Consider the following 20,347-nt stretch of genomic DNA (forward strand, 5'->3'; position numbering starts at 1 on the left):
TGCCTTGCTGCAGATAGTGTTCAAACTACGTGAACAGGCTTGTTGGGGGTAGTATTGCTTTCAAACATGGTTTGGTTTTCTTCAAATGAAATGTATTGAATTGTGTAGACTTGTGTTCATGTAAAAAAAGGCTCTGCTAGGTGAGGTAGTAACTCTTAAACTATTCTCTGAACTTTGTATTTAATTAATTGATTTTTATGGAGAAGTCAGGCAGAATAATTTATTTTCTAATTTCCCTTGTTCTTCTTCAGTTGACCTTCCATAGAATTAGTAGAATTAATATCCATAAGTTCTCTCTCAGTGAGATGTTATCAGGATTATGAGTTTTGATTTATGCAAAAAGACTAAAAAAATGTGGATACTCTTTTCCAATTATCAGTTTTTCTAAAGAGTAAGTATATAAGAGAATGTGTCCTGCTAAAGAGTGGTAATGATCTGAGGTTAAAACTTTGGAGAGGTGCCTGTCCATGCAGGTCACATTTGTATACTTTGTGCATGTGTGCAGCTCTCAGCTCTCCCTAACACACTGCTGTATTGCTGCTGTCACAGCTGGAAGTTTAACCTTGCAGTCTCTTTTGAAAGACTAACACAGTTTAAATTGATCAAATGACATGGTTGCAGTTACATGACAAATAGGTGCACAGCTTGTGCCAGTATCTTCTGTATAGTGAAATACCCTTTTACCTTCTGCCATCTAGTAGGGGAAGAGAGAACATGTAAAAAATGCTGGGCACCTCACTTCCTCTTTGTGTGCCTTTGGCAGGCTCAGGGTGTGCTGGTTTTGCTTCTGTTTGCTGTTGGATGTTGGACATTGTCTGTTTGAACTATCTGAAATTACCCTGTTTTTCATGATACTCAGCATCTTTTCGAAGCTAAGACATTTTTCCCCTTAGTGTGATGGGAAGTAGTTGTTCCTAAATGTACATGTGGGTAGACAGAAGTAATATGTAGCTTACTAGCTGGAAAAAACTTGGTATTTTTCCTCAAACTACTTTTCCAGACACCTAAAGTAAAATTTGAAACTTTTCATACTCACGTACTTTAGAAAACTAGGTTAATAGAATGACTTTATTGAATGTAAATTGGGAAACCTTTGAGTTCACATTCTTTTTCCCTCTTTCTAGTGCGAGAGAAGAGGAAGAGTAACCATATAAATCATGTAAGTGAACCGGATTCTATATAAATAATATTAGGATGTTGGGCCAAAGACAAATTCAAGGAAACAATTGTAGTAGTTCTAGGTATATAGTCTTACACATGTTCCAAATCCTCCTTAGAAAGGTAAAGCTGAATTGTCTTTGCCCATCTCTAAAAAATAATCAGGCACAATATCACAAAGCATAGAAATAAGAATGAATTTTTTTTGTTGCGTCAGTCTTAAGCATTTCAGAAACTAAAGAAGAAAATATAAGCAAACCAGTCTGTATTTTTTTTTAAACAGAAACAAAACTGCATTCATTTCTCAGCTGAGATGGCAGTTCTTGAAGGACTTGCTGCTGATTGAGTACTGCTATAGAACTTTTAAGAAGTGCATCCAGTATGAAAAGAGAATAATGAACAAATATCATCAGTATGATAAACAAGCGATAATCCATTAGTTTTAAGGTCTGAAAATATGCTCTGAGCTTCTTCCACAAATATTAGTCAGTTTGGACACTTCACTCACCAAAAAAAAAGCCAAAGCAAAAAAGATGCGATGTCATTAATAAGTGGATAAAAAATCATTGACTAGTAAAGGTAAGAGAAGTTAGTAACATAAAGCTTAAAAAATATTGTCCAGCAAAAGTGTCTACTGATAAAGTGCTGATAAGATAATAGGATTTCAAGTCTCTTTTATTTAGCCTGATTATGCAAGGGGGGGGGTGATTCTTTCCCCTTTTTTTTCCTCTTTCTTTTTTTGTTACAATTCCAGCTTTGGTCTGCCACTACCAAGGTGAAGTGTGATTGGATTGTTTTTGCTGGCAAACTTCAGCTGAAATGGGAGATATTCCCAGGCAGCTATTGAGTTGTGAAGGGTGTCAACATTTTCATATGGAAGACTTTCAAGTTTTAGACATGGCATTTAAAAAAAATTCTGGTGAAAACTAATGAATCTAATGAATCTTGAATTGTTTGATTAAAATTCCTCCCTCAATTATGATGTCCTATCTCTAGTGCAAGGTATTCTCTAAAATGCTCAGGGAAGCCTGGATAGGGTTATTTTGGAAGATTTCTTACAGTACAAAATGTTCAGGTGAGGATGGATGATGGAGCATATTGCTAGCTCTAAGTAATAATAGTAAAAGTAAGGTCATAGCGGTACTCTGTTTCCACATTCCAGATGCTAAACAGGACATGTGTGAAGGGAGCCATGTCAGGAAAGAGTTCCTTTTTTTTGAAACTTTAACATGACAAAACCCCAAATGCAAAACTGTCTTCGCAGGGGGCAATACTGGATAACCAGCCAGTGTAAAGGTATAGGATGTAAAAGAAGGGAGATGCTGATTATGGAGTCACAGGGAAATCTAATAGAGTACGTCACAGAGAGGGAAGACTGAGACACAAACTGACAAGAATGGAATGGGAGAGAACTGAGAAGATCAGAGGACTTGCTGCTTTAGCTCAGCTATTTCTGCTGTAAATTATCTAAAATCATGTTGTGTATTCCAAGGGATGATTTGTAAATGTATCTTACACAAAGGAACTAGATGGCTACAGGGTAGCTTACACTGCAGCAGCAACCACCCACAGAGACCTCCTGTGCAGTAACCACTTGAGGTGTAAAGCCAGTATTCAGTGTGCTAAACAGAATCTTACAGAATCCCTCTTCTTGAATGTATTTCAGTTCTTTTCTTCTTTTTTTTTTTGTACCCCAAGGTTTCTCCTGGGCAGCTCACGAAAAAATACAGCTCATGCTCAACGATATTTATAGATGACAGCACCGTCAGTCAGCCTAACCTTAGAAGCACAATAAAGTGGTAAGGACCCTTGTCATCAACAAGGCATTGAGTGGCATTGTAAAGGTTATTTGGCATTTTCTGGGGGTCTTGTCTGTTCCAAAGTCAACTGCACTCTTGAATGAGAGAAGCACAGCACTGCTTCTGCAGGTTGGTCATGAAGGGGTGTAGAGGTCTGGATAACTGACTGCTGGAGGAGCTCTTGTTTCAGTCACAGAGCTCATGCACTGTCCTATTTCAAAGTCATTCTCATCCTGCACTTGAGGCAGTGCAGAAGTGTGTCAGCATTTTGGGTTTGAAAGTATGTGTTGAGCTGGGGAGTTTAGTTCACATTGAAAGCCAAATCAAGAAATTCTTAACCTGGGAAAACTTGAAATGGATTTTGTATGGAATTGCAGGAAAAGTTGCAGGACTGCGTTTGGTACTTGCCAGTGGTATTAGTCTGCCCTCTAGTTGTGGAAAACCAGCATGTTGCTGACTTGGGGTTTAGTTCTGGCCTTTTCTGCTTTTTCTTCACATACATGTTATTTTAGGTAGGTGATAATTCTGTTCTCCAGTGTAAATGGCTGCTGGACCTGAGTACCAGAAAGCCAGTTATTTGCACTTAGGTGATACCAGCTGAGAACTGAGAAGGGAGTTTTATCGTGCTTGAGGGGAAAGTGGATTGAGTCCCAGAGGGCTTTACTGATTTAATAGTGTAGTACAGTTTGGAACTGTCTAAGTTGATTTGTTACTTTAAAATTTGGTTTCAGACAAAGGTATGCAGCATGTCACTTTTCCTTCTCTAGAGAAACAAAAACCTAAAAAATGATGCTTGTGCCATTTTGAAGTGCTGTACAGCTTGACAGCGGGTCAGAACTTTCTTGTGACAGGTTCCTGTGATGGCAGCGTTCTGTTATCACGACAAGTAAAGAATCTGATATTTGGCCACAGTAGACAAGTGTTAATATATGAAACCTATTGCCTCACTTAGCAGAGACTGAAGTCCATTCTTGTCCACTTCTTGGATTATGCTGGCATGATACCATCTGTATTATTCTCCTTTTTAGACAGGTCCTAAATTAGACAGCCACTCAGGGTTGAAACATCTGCAGAATCTCTGCAATGGTATATGTAACACCAAATAGGACTTATATTTTAGTTGGGAATAGTCCACATTTTCACTAAATATCACCTAATCAGGAAATGGAGGAATATGTTGAAAATGTCGCTTAACACTTATTTTGTTGCACAAATATCTATACAATGAATGTAAAGGTAGCTTGGCTGGCAGATTTGATTTGGCCAATTTCTGTCCAGACACTTAAACACCAGAAATGAGATGTGTAGTACCTGGGGATGTGAGAGGAGGTCACTGCAAAATGGATTTGTAACAGTTTGAGCTGAATGACAAGCTTTTGCAGTGGAATAGTTGCACGGAATATGCTTTGTTAAATCTTTTTTTTTTTTCCTTTTCTGCTTTTTAGTGTAACATTAGCAATATTCTACCATATAAAGAACAGGTGAGTGAACTCTTTCTTTGCTGAAATATAATTACTTTCTTTTTGAGCCAGGGATATAGAATCATAGAATCACTTAAGACTAGAAAAAAAACCTCTTAGATTGTAGAGTCAAATATGGTCTTGGTCACTTCAGTGACCAAGGAGGTGAAAAATCTGGCACTTCATGCTGTATCTGCTTCCTCTTTGTACCTCCTCTTGAGCAGCTGTGGAAGGGTCAGTAATTCACCCATCCAACAGCACATAAAACTCCAAAACAAGGAGTGAGGTCACTTAACTCACCACAAATCAACCTTTGGACTTTGTTCACCTTTTCCTGAATACAGAAGTATGGATTAGTTTTGATGGGTGAAGGAACACTCTGTCCATGTACAAATCACTCTTGCCATTACAACTAGTTCCAGCATATGCTTCTGAATTATAGCTGACTTTTTGAAGTAAATGCTATTAATGAGTTTCACCTGGTTTCACATTTTGAGGCAGAACTGTAGTAAGCATAATACAAGAACATGGAAAGCTATTAATTGTTTAGCACGTGAAATATTTAATTGTAAGGACGCATCATTAAATGCTTTGCAAAAATATGAGGTAGCTCCATACCATATTCTAGGAAAAGCTGAACTGTAAAATAGTTCCCTTGATCCTCTTTAATGAACAGTGATTTTTAGTAGAGCATAGCATTACCAATTAACTCTTTTTGCTAAACCAGAGATTTTTGTTTTGTAGAGATTCTGACAGATCATTGGATATTTTTGATGAAAAATCTCATCCTCTCACAGTAAGTGTAATTTTTTGGTCCTCTGAATGTGTATCAATAACATCTTGATTTGTATTGTATAAGTCGTAAAAATGTATTAGCAACAGGCCACAATCAAATTGGTATTAAATTGTGTCTTTATATGTAATACAAAGTGCACAGTGACTTTTGAGATCAGCTAGATCATAAACAGAGCCCAATCTTTCTAAATGTTGCAAACTATGTTTGGTTTTCTATGCTTTGACTATAAATAGAAAGAAGCATATGCCAAATTCTTTTGTATTCCATGTCTGAAGTTTCTCGTCCATCTATTTTCTTCCCCTCTTTAATACTGCTTTATCGAAAGTGTTTTCTATTTATTTAGGAAGACATGGTTAGTAGGTATGTGCCTAACCTTTTAAATGACTGCAAACAGAAGAATAGAATACACGAAGCATTACAAAAAGTAGGCAACAATGGGTTCAGCCTTTAAAAAACCTGAAAGGCAACATTTTAAAGCAAATATGCTTTAGACTGCTTGCAGTAACAGCAAGGAGCATTCAGGATGTGATTTTAATGTGACTGGTCCTGGTACACCTTTTTAGACACTCTTAAAGATGCAAAACCTCATAGTACAGGGAAGCTCAGGAGTGGAGCGTGTGCTTTTTACATCCAGTTTGAGCACTCCTGGCTTAATGCCCGTTCTACAGAACCACTTCCTATGTTTTTCATTTGAAATTAATTCAGCAGAGATCCAGGGGCTTTAAAAATTGAATTTGCTCTGGGACTTACCTGAGTGAATGTAGTTCAACCTATTTCACCGTTTTTGCTTATAAAAGCAAAACAGATTTTAATAAACAATTTAATATTTTAAGTCTGTTAGAGTTTCATCCCTAAATATGACCCATTGTGCTAGAAATTGTACAGCCCAATACAATATAAATAAATACAACTCTTTACTCAATTTAAAAAACAAAAAGAACTTCAGGACAAGATCTATATCCAAGATTTCTTGTATGGACTGTAGCACTTCAGAGCAAAAAGTGTGGACCTAAACTACTTTAAATGCCCAAATCTGTTGTTTTGCATTCAAAATTATGTAAGATGAACTCCACTTCATTGGACAATTTCTTTATTTAACAACCTGACATTGTTTGATCCTTTCATATAGCCTACCTCCTATTTAATGAGAAGAAAATCATTGTGTCCTCTGGGGAACACTTAAAGGTCTCTTCTATTCTTACTGCAGCATACAGACAGAGTTATGGCTGATTGTCACACTTCTGAGGGAAAGGCACACATGGCTTGTTAGTTTCTATAGCAATGGTGTTTTGCCTGGGTACCTGCTGTTCCATCAGAAAGGTTAATTAGCAGGAAGAAATCTCTGAACACCTAAAGATGCAGTCGCAAGGAATCCAAACCAGGCTCTGTTGACCCTAATGTGACCCAGTTACTGGTATAATGGATTTAGTCACAAATATCAGTCTTGGTGCTTCCTGCCTCAGTTCCAGTGTCTTGGTTTAAGACAATTTAAAAGGACAACACTCTGGAATAAGTTGCCTCTCTGTATAGGTTCAACAAATCCCTTTCCACCAATAAGGAATGAATACAAGTAGATATAAGTGAAAAAATAAAAGTTTACTAACAAGCAGAACAGCAACAGGCAAAAACTAACAGTAAATAACTGCTAGATACCAAACTGCTGAATCTCACACCCCGTGGGAATAAGGAGAGACCTGAAATGCCAGAAATACCCTTCCCAAGGTGAGAAAACCACTAACTGCAGTCTCTTAGAGATGAGGGAGACAAAAACCAAAAAGAGAACCCAAAAAGTGCAAAGCCTGTGCTTAAGGCAAGACCAAGACCACACAGCAGTAGGGCCCAGCTGCCTGCCAGGACCAAGTTTAAAAGCACCTGGGATAGCACCCACCCATCCCCAGCTTCCCGCAGCAGGGTCCTAAAGAGACAGTGACAGTTTTTGGGCACTGATAGATGGGGAATACAATAACATTTTGGGTTACCTCAGGACATCCAGTCAGCAGAAATGTACTTCCAGATGTGCTTCTGTACCATGTGTAACACAGGAACAATGAGCATTCCTGCTCATGCTATTCCTAACGTTGCATGTCCCCCTTGCAGAGATAACCTCCGTTGGTTAGTGGTGTATTAGAAGGCTGTGTGGACAGTACAAAGTTAACTTACCTCTGCATTTTACTTGACTATGCTCCCTGGCTATTTTAAACTAGAAAAACACAGGAAAACACTTGCTACTTTGCTTACCTTGCAACTACTATCTTAGTGTCAAGCAGGTATGCTGTTCTCAGCAGCTGTCTTTACCATACTGTAGGTCTACCTTGGACTGCAGACAGAAATCTATTCAGTATCAGTCTTGCAGAACCAGTGTGCAGAGTTGGAGCTCTTGAAGTTTCATCCCTCCAGAAAAAGTGCTGAATATCAGAAATGTCTCTCAAACACTTATTTTAGGATTGCTTTTACAGACTGTTTCTTTCTGAGCTTTTCTTCTCCCCTGTATTTAGAAACAGTTTAGCACTGTGTCAGAGTTAAATCTAGTTGTTCATTAGCTTTGTTGTCTTTCTGGAGTCTCTCAAGAATGCATTCTATGAAAACAGTGTAAATTACCTTCTAGTGCTGCCTGTGACAGAATTATTGCCACGTGTTCTTCAGCACTTCCTCTGCTGGAAGAGGAACCTTGTGAAGTCTGTTAATTTTGTCTTTTGAAGAGCCATTGTTTCCCTGGTGTGTATATACCTGTGATTTTCTTGCAGGGGCAAACTTCTTTTTTTACATCTCTTCCAGTCTGTAAAATGTTCCATGGACAATAGCTAGCACCTGCAGTGATGATGGTAGTTCATGCTCTTGTCTGTTAGTCCTACAGATCAAACAAGTGTTCAGAAGAGAGATACCAGCTAAAGCAACTGTGTTTTGTTTGGAATGTTTGCAGTATTGCAAGGCTGCTTCTTTCAGTGCATGACTCTGTTCTGCCTCTGTGACAGAAAATGGGTGTATACACCTCAGTGAGAAGAAACAACCTGTTCTTTAGAGTTAGTGTTAAGTAAGAGAGGTTTTCAGTAACTCCAAGAACTTTCTTTCAGCGCGAAGAAGTCCCAGATGACTACTACAAGCATGACCCTGACCACAAGCACATCTACCGGTTTGTTCGGACGCTCTTCAGCGCGGCACAGCTGACAGCGGAATGTGCAATAGTGACACTGGTAAGAGGCACCAGAGTGCTGAAACTCGAGCTTATGGAGGACTTTCCCCTCTCCTCATTAAGAGAACTGGGCTGAACCGACATTTAAATAGCTAAGAGTATCTCATGAAACCTTATTAATGAAGGCACAGTACAAGTGAGTTCATTAGAGATTTCTAAGTAGCCACAGAAGTGATTAAATAAAAGGGCAATTCCCTTTTCTGTATATAAATATGTAATTCTTAATTACTTATCCAGTAAACCCCTGTTTGTTTCATAATACATAACTCGTGAAGAAGCTTGAGAAGAGCAGAACAGTGGGGTGTGATGAGATCCTACACAAAGACATCTTTTATTTCAGTTTTGTGGAGGGGAAAGTGTGAGTTTTGAGTTTATATTAACTAGAACAAGTAATACTGCCTTAAGGGATCAAGAGTCAATCCTATGGGATTGAGAGGAGCATTCTCATTATTATATCCTTCAGTCATTGCCACCTTTCTACCAAACTTCTTTTAACTTAAGCCAAAGAGGCTATAACTTTTTTCCCCAGGTGACATGGAGGTACTTAGAATTTAAGAACAATATTAAGATAATAATCTCATTACAGTTCATTGTTTGATTTCAGAAAGCACGATGGATTTTAAAATTTGTCAATGATACTGATTTTTTATTTGTGTGTGTATATATATGCATATATGTATATGAAAGGAAATTTAAAAACTGCAACATGTATAATTGCTACTTTAGACAGTCTCTCAAACTGCACTTTGTTGCACACTAAACTTCAGTCTTCATTGTGGCTTCTTTCTGAAAAACTGTGTGAAAGGACAACAGAACTGTCACCAAAAGGCAATATAGCAATTAAGGAAACTTAGCTAGAAGGACTCTCTTTAATAAGGAAATGAGTAATTAAAAAGGCTGGATATTTAAGAGCTATTGAAACTCTGAAATGAGTTGGAGGTTTTTGCTTTTTCAAAGACAGGAAAGCAATTTTGACAGAACAAGATGACAGCTCACCCTGGGCAAACTAGCTGAAGTGTTTGCAAAAAATGGAGTTAGTTTTTAAAGTGGATTTTACCACTAGATGGCCCTGTTATTATAGGAACACCTTTAGGCTGTTAGAAGGCTACGAACCAAGGATGGGAAGAAAGCATCGGCAGACCTCAGTGACAAAGATTAATCCTTCCTTCCCTTAGACCTTAAAAGCTTCCCTCACCCACTAATTTATCTACATTGGAAACTTGGATTTAGGTGAGGGAATAGAAAATTAAAAACAATTTATATTCGAATTTGAAAGTGCAAATTACTTAGTACGTGGATCATTATAGGAGTGTAAATAGTAGAGAACTTTCAAGGAAGGGAGAGATTCAGCATCCTAGAGCTGGTTTGAGATTTCATGGGAGGAATGAGTAAAAGACCAAGGAACGTCTTTGGACTTGAGTATGTCTCACTGCCTAAGTGGTTGGTGATGGAGATCAAGGGATTGAAGTCTGTTCAATACAAAATAGAAACAGCACTAAAGGCCTTTCATTGTGGAAAGACAGCGATTAACACATCTTTGTCCCATAACCAGAGATCAAAGTGCAGGTTTTAGCACTTCCTGTTAAGCTACAAGTGCTGAACCTTAACCATGCTGAAAAGCTAATGTGATGTTGAGTGATTTGCTATCCCAGGTAGGCCCTAATGAGAACCTGCCCGTGATGTGTGACTCGGTGACAGAGCTGGAGCAGTGTCTCCCTGAAGGAGCAGTGCTCATTGCTCAGAGGAACACCTCACTAGCTATTGTGCACCCTGGTGGTCCAGCTCTCGTGGGATAGTAAAAAATGGAACCTGTAACTCCTGAAAATTTGGATTCTTAAGTGTAAGTAGTAATCACTAATACTTATTTTGAGACACTTAACAGTGACAAATAGTCATATTGGACTGGCATGTTTGCTGCTCAGCTCTGCTCCAGGTCTTAATTACACGCATACAATTGTGCGGTTTTGTTGTTTGTTTTTTTTTCCTTCTTCCTTCTGTAGGTTTATTTGGAAAGGCTGTTAACCTATGCAGAGATTGACATATGCCCTAGTAACTGGAAGAGGATAGTCCTAGGAGCTATTCTGCTGGCTTCTAAAGTCTGGGATGATCAAGCTGTGTGGAATGTGGATTATTGCCAAATACTGAAGGACATTACTGTTGAGGACATGTAAGTTGCAAGGTTTGGGTAATCTACAGCAGTGATTTGGTGTTTGGGATTTTTTTTGTGTGATTTTTTTCATTTGTTTGTGGGTTTTTTAAACAGCAATTTTTGTGATCATGCTGAAAAAAATACCTCTCCGTTGCTATGCTATATGTATATAGTGTATATTTGGTGTCTGGCCTCATTCCCTTTTTTACCTCAAGAAACTTTGGATAATTACCCTACTTTGAGACAAATCTGTATTAATAATTTCAGTGACTTGCATGAGCGACTTCAAAGTTAGTTTTCTTTACGTTCTTTCTCTCAGTGACGAGCCATGGAACTAAACTGCCCAATTTATAGTCTCATCAGAAGGTTTTTTAAGAAGGAAACAAAGTGAACTAAATTTGTCCCCCTGCCTTTTCTGTTTTAGAATTTGAAGAATTGCAAGATAAATCATAATTTGTGACTTTCATGTCTGCTTGTGTATCCAGCTAAGGCCTAAACATCTCAAGGTCTGAATTCCTAGTGCTGCTGCTGGCAGGCAGGTGTTGTTTGTGTGGGTAGCTATGGTTGCCTGTGTTACACACAGCTACTGCTTATCCTCTCTGGGTGGGTTCTTAGACGTGCCTACAGGGCTGAAAACAAAGTCCTCAGTCTTATTACTGCTTGTTTTTGTAAGGCTGTTCCTTGGATGTATTTTTGTCTTAGATGTCAATTTCAGTTTTTCAGAAATTTTGAATCTGCTGTCTTTTCTTGCTGCACTCAGCTTTAAGCCAGATTTTGCAGTATGGGAAGATGTTCATCCTCATGGCTCCAGGCTCATACTATGGGCTGGAGGTGTGTTTATGTGGACTGTGGTTGGCCATTAGGTTTTCTGTTAAATTCCTTCTCACAAAGTTCTATCTCAGAGCTTTGAAACATCAGCATTATTGTTTTAATTCTATCTGCCAGCTTGTTCTCCTATTTCTCTTATCACAGTGGTAGAAATGATACAAGGCCAGCTTATTACACCAGGCTTTCTGGCCTTGCTTTCATGACATGCTTTGGGTGGGTTTGAGTCTAATCCCAGTGCTGTGCCCTGAGCATGTGTCCAGGCCTATGCAGTGACAGCCAGTTCTAGCACAGGAGCAGACTGAGCTGGCACACAGCACTGGGAGGCTGCCTGTGTGATGGGGCAGTGTTCTTGCCCCAAGCTCTCTTCCCTGGATTCAGCCCAAACTAATGTTTAAAATACAGCAAGTAATTATTCATTTGGGACTCTTTAGGAGGATGAATATCTAGTTTTCGTCCTTTTGTGGGCTGTATTTCTAAAAGTAAGGGAGTTTTCTGCACCAAAACAATTTTTATTATTCAAATTATTTCACATCTCAAACAGCAACAGCAACCACTGTTACTTGTTTTATACATACCCCTTGCCTGGGAGTTCTTTGTCTCAAAATGCAGGACTGTGCCAGCCCTGCTTTCAGGGAGGCATAATTAGTGATTTTATACAATGTACATCTTCACTCAACCTGGTCCCGAGTGCTCATCTATCTGAGGAACGTACTTGAAGCGTTGCTGCAAATAACTCTGAGATGGCTGAAGTGGGGTCAGCAAAGCCAGGAGTGCTGGAGTGTACATCTTGCTCTTTTTGATGTCTCCTCTTCTAGCCCTATTTGGGACAAATCAAATTGATAGCACTGAAAATACCTGTAACAAGCAGAATATTTATTCTCTATTGCCGATGCTGGGTCTCCTGAAATTGTCGGTACTTGCATTTTCAAAGCAGTGATAGTGGTAAGGAAAATAGATGGAATTTAGGTATATTTTTTTTCTCCAATTTGAAGATGGGATTTTTGTAATCCCATCTCATTTGAGATGACTTAGACCTTTGAATTTAGATATGGGCAGACACTGTACTACCCCCTCCCAGACAGTGGCACAGGGTGTTCATCCTGGGCTCTGTAACTGGGCAGACTTTACCACTCCTTGGCTAGATAACATCACCATAATGGGGACCTTGGCAAACTGCTTAAAATACTCAGCAAAATTGTCTTAAGTTTGTAAGTCTACTTTCAGTTCATGGTTTGTACTATAGTTAATTGTCAGTCTTAGTAGTTGCAGTATTTTTTAAACCAGTCAGTTGATGGTGAGTATTAGCTATTCCAAATACAAGAGTTAGTAAGAGAAAAACATTGACAAAGGATTTCAGTCACAGTTGCATTCTAATGTTGGAGATGGCTGGTGATGCTGCCTAAAAATCCACCCAAAATCCCAGCAGCTCCCCAGCTAAAGATCGTTTGGCAGGGGTCTTCCAGGTATGGCTCCCTGGGTGGGCCATTCCTGTGCAGGAACAGCCTATCTACAAGACTGGTGGCAAGCTTTGTTTGTGAACTCCTGTGAATTTTCCTCTTGGCTCTCTGTATCTAGAATGACTCACTAACCTGACAGACACTCTTGTTGAACCACTGCAAGCCAGGCACGGGGGCTGCACCACTCTGGAACTGGCAAAAGTTTCTTACCTGATTTAGTTCACCCAGTTTGCAAGTGTGTGTGTGTGTGCTCACAAGCCAGGCACCCCTTCTGAAGGCAGCGTAGGTGCACCTCCTCCCCACCAAACTCTCTCCCCACTGCTCAGAGTTGTGCTGGCAGCCCCCCTCACAGCTTTGTTAGAGGAGCTGGGGGCTCTCAGGTTGTGAAGGGATACGAGATCCAGGCCTGGCAACTGCCACATGCGGTCCGTTTGCCTTTGCCTCATCCTACTCAACATAGCTGAAGTGTTCATCTTACTTTTTCTGTCACAAGCCCTTTTCTATTTGACCAAGGCAAAGGTGGGGTTTTTTAATGAAAGACGTTTTTCTTTTGGGTTTTGGGAGGTGGGTCTTTTGGTTTGTTTCACTTATTTCTGATGGGAAAAAATCAAAAGAAATTCAGTGATATTTGGAAGTCATCCTTTGTCGGAACTTGCTTGCTTTGATGAGAGCGAATCCATAATTGCTGAAAAATTAACTGTACAGCTGCTAATCTTGCCATGATTGTTTGTAAGGGGGGACATGCTGTTCATTCTTTAGGCTACATATATTTGTAAAAAAGGCACAGAAAAAACATGGGCATTATCCTTTCCCAGGTTTTAAACCACTGTTAATAGACTTGTTAATCCAATGAAGAATTGTATTTTTACAGAATTAAAATGTATTAGCCTAGTGAGTACAAAAGGGGCAGTGAAGAGCATTTACTCACAGGGTAAATCAAGCTCTGATCAGCTGATCATCAAAACATTATCTGATTTACATCTCTATAGGCTTATGGCCATATGAACAGGAAATTAATTTTGGCACTAGGTTCAATGATACTTAAGTCTGCTATGCTAGAAAGAAGCACAAAGCTGCTATTCATATTGAGACCCACCACCCAATACAGGACAACACAGATGATTCCTTGATTTATTTGCTGCCACGCTGATAGGTAAAGCATCCATTTTAAAAGCTCCCAAAAAAGCAGTAACAACCTGACTCTGACTTGGTGCAACTCATCTTCCGATGTATTCACAGTTGGCCTATACAGCTGCTAAATTCTGTTGGAACAGATCTGCTACCTGTGCAGACTGTTGTTGAGTTGTTGAACTGAACTGCTTGGTTTGGGTACCACCAGTTTCTTTTTAGGTTAATCTGTAAAACATTGTTTTTCCTCTGTAGAATATCTCTGGTTTAGCTGACCACAGTACAGTAGCTGAAGCAGCTTTTTTCGTGTCATGGCACTCTCCACGCTTTCCTCCGAGTATTTTGCCCAGTGAAAACAGACAAGAGAGTAAAAACTGGACAGTGCCCTTTGACATAGTACTTTGTTATCCTTCCTAATGCTATTGAGGAGAAAATTCCTTCTCCCACCTAATGCTGCTTATTTATTTATTTATTGGAGATGAATCCATGTTGCTTCAAGAGGCTTTTTTCTGTGAGATAATAGCAGCAGCTCTTCATAGATCCATTTGTTGCCGTGGTGATCTGCCTACTCCTTTTGTTAGTCCGCCTCTACTTCAATAAACCCCCTTCCTGTTATCAGCCTGGTGAAAATGTCTGCAAGTTCTTCAGAGCTAATAAACAGCATACATCATTCCTTTCATCTGATCACTATAGTGTGGGGCCGTATGAGAGTGAGAATGGCGCATGAATTGTACAGCTGCACTAATGGAACTCCGAAGAATGAACCTCCCCGCTCAGCCGAGAGAGTGCACGACAGGGCACTGCCTTCCTCTCCGAGCCGGAGGTGCCAGGACTCAAAAGCTGCACCTTGTTTTGAGCACCAGGGAATGACCTGCCTCTCGAAACTAATAATGCAGAGCTCTCGGTGACCTGTTTCAAAGTTGCTGGTTTTAAAACAAGCTTGAGGTCTCTTCAGTGTTTTCAGCCAGCTAAAACAATCTTTTTTTCCTTTGTCTTCTGTCCCTTGCGCCTCCTAGGAACGAGATGGAAAGACACTTCTTGGAGCTACTGCAGTTTAATATCAATGTTCCTGCCAGTGTTTACGCCAAATACTACTTTGATCTTCGCTCCCTAGCAGATGACAATAACCTGAGCTTTCTGCTGGAGCCTCTCAGTAAAGAGAGAGCACAGAAGCTGGAGGTAAATGGTCTGAGAGTGGCTGAGCAGGGGACTCTGTCTGTATGAGTAGTAAGAGCATCTGTTGCTAATCATGTTAAGTGGTGGTTAGAAAAACTAAAAAGCTTTTAGATTAGTGTATTACAGGGTAATTTAACCCCTTTATAAATACAGTTAGCACTTCTAAAACCATGCCTAAGCTAAGCAAGTATTCTGAAGAAAGGAAGGGTTTTGGAAGAGATTACAGAAGTCTAGCAGATTGCAAAATAAAATGGATGTTATTTTGGGTGTAGTTCAGCTTAAGTTCTAGGCTACTTAAGATTGAAAGGATTAGTGTCATATGTAATGGATTGTCTCTCCTTCCCTGGTCAGTCTGTATTCCAAGCACCTAGAGACAGTCACACTCACACCCTTCTAAATACTGCCAGCTGAAGGTTTCCCACTGCATCCCACTGCATAGCTGCTTTTAGATTTAGAGGGAGCACTCTTACTGCTCTTATGGTTTAATAAACAATTTGTCTGGGGACAGCTGCAGAAATAAATTGTGGATTCCTACCTTTCCAGAGAAATGTTGCTTTAAGATAAACTTCTGGAACAGCCCCTTCTTGGGAATCCTTCAGAATGCCCAGAGGAGTGTAAATGCAGATTACTGTCCCTTTCTGCTCGATGGGAAGGGCTGTCCTTGTGGGGAGGCCCCGCAGCCTTCTTGGCATGACGGCTCATTTTAAAAAGCTTTAACTTTTGCGGAGTCAGTCTTCCGAGTTGCCGGAGATATTTAAGACATTTTGAAAATACATAAATTACCTGGGTTCCCAGGGAAATTTCTTGTTGGATCAATGCAACCTTTCATCTGTCCAGGTTTAACTGATGACTCTGCATGTTGTTTTGTTGACCTTTCAACAAAAGCATTACCGCAGGCCCTGTGTATACTGATACCATAGTCCCTTTCAGAGAGGGGTGTGCTGCGGTATTCCTGGCTTACATTGTTCTGTCGTCCACCCCCAATAATTCTGCCACGGGCTAGGGATTTTATTGTGTCCCATAAGTGCCTGAACTTCTGGAGTAAGTATGATCCCTCCTGGTCCTTTGGAATGATAAGTATGATATGCCTATGAATTCCTCTATTTAAAGTTAAGCAATGCAGCTCTTCTGCTTTGTCTCACCTTTGTTACTTGCACTTTAAGCTAACACTGTCACTAAGTGTAAATGTGGTTGTAGGGCAGTTCATAGTCCATAGGAAATTGTTTACTGAACTGCTCAGTGCCAGGGCATAAGTGGATGATTTACAGATTGTGAGCCTGTTTTTTTTCTTCTTAGTATTTGGGGGCTTGGGATTTAAAACCAGATTAATTTTCAGTACAGTATGTAATTTGCTATCATGCACTTACTAATGCATGTCTATTGGACATTTTGGGGTTTAATTCTAAAATGTGATAAATATTTAAACCATTTGCTAAAATTTTTAGTTCTACCTTTCTGTTAGAAGCACATAAGCAGCTGATAGGAGCCTGTATAAAGCAGTGAATTAGTGAATTCCAGAAACTGAAAACTGATTTACACCATATGGGCAACTGGGGCTAAATATGTCAACACAGGTTGCTGTGTGATTGATGTGCTAGCATTAAAGCAGGATGGAGAGTCTGTCTGGTTTTGCACCAGGAGCTCATGCCGCCAGTGTCTCAAAGAATGCCACTCTTGAGCCAAATGCATGCCTCCAGAAGGTCGGCAGATATAAATGTAAATAATTATTTTAAAATACACTTAGAACTTTATTCATGCTCAGAGTGCTTTTCACCTTTTGAACTTGCAGAACATTGGGCTGTGCTGAATGGGTGCTGCCTTAAAGGGAAGGTGTAGGCTTGTAGCTGATCACAGGACTCTGAAAGTTCATCTGGTAATAGGTGGTAAATTATTAATGGAAGTAAATGTTCAGGACTGAAATTCAGTTCGACTTTTTTATTACAGGTATTCTTATTAATTTACATTGATAATGCCTGAAGGCTCCAATCAGAAATAGGCCTTGCAGGGGAGGGGACACAGTATTTTCTGACAATTGTGTTACTAGGATTTAAATAATTAGTCTTGTAACTAGAATAACTAGATAAGCAGGGCAGAGGCAAGCCAATAAATGGATGAAAACAGTTCAACACTAGATTGTCTACATGTGCTAATATTTAATTGCTATAATAAAGTACCATGGCTGCCCTCCCTTCTCAGATCATGGGGGTGATCCTGGTAAGAATATGTTGGGAGTGAGGGTGTAGAGAAGGTAAAGGCAAAACAGACACCCTAGTAGAACTTCATTTCCTCAGCTTGCTTGCCCTGAGTGGCCAAGGGTAAGATGCCCAAGGAAGTGCAGAAACCTTTTCAGTTTGAACCTTTTCTCTCAGAGAAATGCCCGTGTGCATTTCTGCACTGTTAAAATAAAATTTTTGTGCTGCTGCGTGCACCACACCCAGCTACTAGGGGTGATTTTCAACATGACTTCCACAAACTTAAAAAGTCTGAAATGGATCCAAGTTTTTCATTAGATAGTGAGACTAGTAAAATGAAGAAGATACTTGGATATGGAAACCACACACCTTCTTTAGGTCTACCTTTCTGATGGCTGGGGTTCATGTTAACCTGGGGCAGAGCCCAATGCTATTTTCCCTCCAGAGTAGTTCTTATTTACTGTCATTCTGGGTAAAAAGCCAGCTGTGTCACTGCTGCAGAGCACCTGTGCTGTAGGTATTTTACACTTGGAACACCTCCCTTGGAGCACTCAGACTTTACTAATGCGGACTTCTCATTTGTGTCTGTCTGTGGTACCCAGGCAATCTCCCGACTGTGTGAAGACAAATACAAAGACTTGTCAAAAGCTGCTATGAGACGATCTTTCAGTGCTGATAACTTAGTTGGTATCCGCCGTTCTAATGCCATCCTCTCCTGAGGAGAGAGCAAGGTGCAGCACCATGAACCAGCATCCATAGAACCGGAGGAATCCACCACTCCATGCACACAAGCCAGCGGTGATGGTGTCTTCCAGCAGGAGGAAGCAAGGAGAGTAAATCAGCCAAGGGAGCCCAGAGCTTGAGGAACATACTTGGTGCAAAAGACAAGACCTTTGTCAAATCAACTCCCTCCTCCTTCTAATGTATCCAGAGGTGCAAAAACAAACTTATCTCCTTCTCTCCCCCACAGATGTTTGCTTACTATGTAGGCCTATAGCTGTGAACTCTTGAGGTTTTTAATAATAAGTAGTTTTAAATTTTAGAATTTAAACACTAACCACATGACTATAGTTACAATGTTCTTCCCTCCTCTCCCCTGTCATCCAGAGTCTCACTGCATTTGTATTTCAGGTCAATGCAGTGTTAACAAAAACAACGTATGGGACTCTTAAAGTATAAAGCCACTCTGGAGCTGAAAACAGTAGTATAGACACGTGTTGATGGCTTTTCCCTGGTTTGGCTACTAAAAGCTGCTACTATTGGTGATGTGTTCATACCAAGAAGCTGCCCAGCAGGAAGGAATTCCATCTCTGCACCCACAACTTCACTCCAGTAAAGATTGTCAAAAGACTTTGAATGTTTTGACTGGGGGCAGATACGGTTTTATGTATTGTTAAAATGTATAGGGTCCATGCTGCATTTCTTGTGAATTATGGTGCTTCTCTCATTTTCTAATACTTATATTGCTCTGGAAGAGATGTAATCTGTGTATTTTTCTGAGGCATTGAATGAAAAAGTTGGTCTGGAAACATCATCACCATCCCAAACAGTGTAGCAATCCAGTGGTGAATGGCGTGTGTGCAGCACTGCTTCTCTGAGTTCTACTGCAGATCTCTTGTGCTATATACAGTGAGTTCCTAAAGCTGATATTGTGCATCCATCTGGCTCTCCTTGGGTTTCAGTTCCCTGGGAGGAAGTTATATTCATAATGAGACAATAATGAGTTTGAGAATCCTGGACTACCTATCAAGGTAGATGGAAAAATATTGTGTTCAACTGAGAATTATCAAAAAGCTTTCTATAAACTTTTTTTTTTTTTTTTCCCCCAAAGTGAATTTTATCTTGTGCAACTGCTCTAGAGGCTTGGGGTTTGCTCTTTCTGAGACTTGGGAACAGAGCTTACTTTCAAGCTCTGAAACTGAACTCTAAACAGGATAAGTATTATTAGACTCTTCCTGTTACAAGTCTTCGTAGTATCTTCCCTTCTTGGATCCAAATAGGTTCTAGGCTGTACGTCCTAGGAGCAGCTCTCCCTCCGAATGACACGGGTTTTGTGCACTTCCTCTTACAGCCAAGGCCCAGAAACTCACACTGAACAAGTCCATCTGCCTTTGGGAGTGGGGCTGTGTGAGTGCCATCATCAGTGTGGCTGCACTCAGCTGTTCAGTGATGCATACAGCCTTTTGCAGTATGCAAATGTGCCAGCCCCTGGCTCCCAAACCCACCGAACTTGGCACTTCAGGTATTGATCACAATTCAATATTGAAAATAACACTACATCTTCAGGTGGTTTTCCTTTCTCATGTTTGTATTAAAAGAAAAGCTAATAAACTCTATTTTAATTAAAGTTAAAGGTGAAGGGTGTGTTCTGTACAGTTGTTGGATTCCCCTGCCCCTCAAGAAAGGAAAAAAAGAGAAACCCCAGCGGTGTGTGTTACGGCTTCGCCATTCCCCACACCAGCCTATCACCTTCATTTGGTCCCAGGGAGCTGGCACTGTCTGGGAGCAGGCAGCAGAGTCCTGGGAGGGGTGCAGCCCTGCATGGCTGCCCAGATCTTCCCACATGGTCTTTGGATTTAGAACTTGACTCGGGCTGCTCAAATAAACCATTCACTGACAGTTTCTTTGCACTTTAATGGCCTTTAAGTAGGCCAGTCTCTCTGGAGGCCATTTGATGATTTTTAAGTCCTCCCTTGAGGAGCACTAAATTGGAAGCTACAAGTGACCAGCTCCTGGATTGACTTGTGACCTAATTGCTAAGGAGCTTTGCTTCCCTCAGCACCTCCAGGTGCCTTCAGCTGTGTGGGATTGGTCTGGTGCACTTTGCTGTGGGGCTGCTCCAAAAGCAGCCACTCACTGTGAGCTGCTCAGCAGTGACTGGGGGCACTCATTCCCTTTTTTGCCAGATGAGATGGAGACTCTTCCTGCTGATCTGGATGGCAGGTGACTGACAACTCAAGCTGAGGGCTACTTCTGCAATACATCCTGCAGGAGACAGCTGCTATGAACCTGAT

The 20,347-nt window shown here is 40.4% G+C and overlaps 1 protein-coding gene across 1 annotated transcript in view; it reads left to right on the top strand.

Annotated features, from left to right (window-relative positions):
* CCNYL1 (cyclin Y like 1) overlaps window positions 1–19,680 on the top strand; it is a gene marked incomplete at its 5' end in the record, with an annotated part of 33,266 nt that extends 13,586 nt beyond the window's left edge. Inside the window, 8 exon segments of the mRNA XM_039555084.1 lie at window positions 1,125–1,159; window positions 2,857–2,957; window positions 4,403–4,438; window positions 5,162–5,213; window positions 8,285–8,404; window positions 10,404–10,570; window positions 14,982–15,144; window positions 17,936–19,680. Of these exon segments, the coding sequence (XP_039411018.1) occupies window positions 1,125–1,159; window positions 2,857–2,957; window positions 4,403–4,438; window positions 5,162–5,213; window positions 8,285–8,404; window positions 10,404–10,570; window positions 14,982–15,144; window positions 17,936–18,052 (791 nt within the window).
* Between the last annotated feature and the right edge of the window lie 667 nt (window positions 19,681–20,347).

This window comes from Corvus cornix, chromosome 7, assembly GCF_000738735.6.
Source record: "Corvus cornix cornix isolate S_Up_H32 chromosome 7, ASM73873v5, whole genome shotgun sequence".
In the NCBI taxonomy this organism is placed as follows: domain Eukaryota; kingdom Metazoa; phylum Chordata; class Aves; order Passeriformes; family Corvidae; genus Corvus; species Corvus cornix.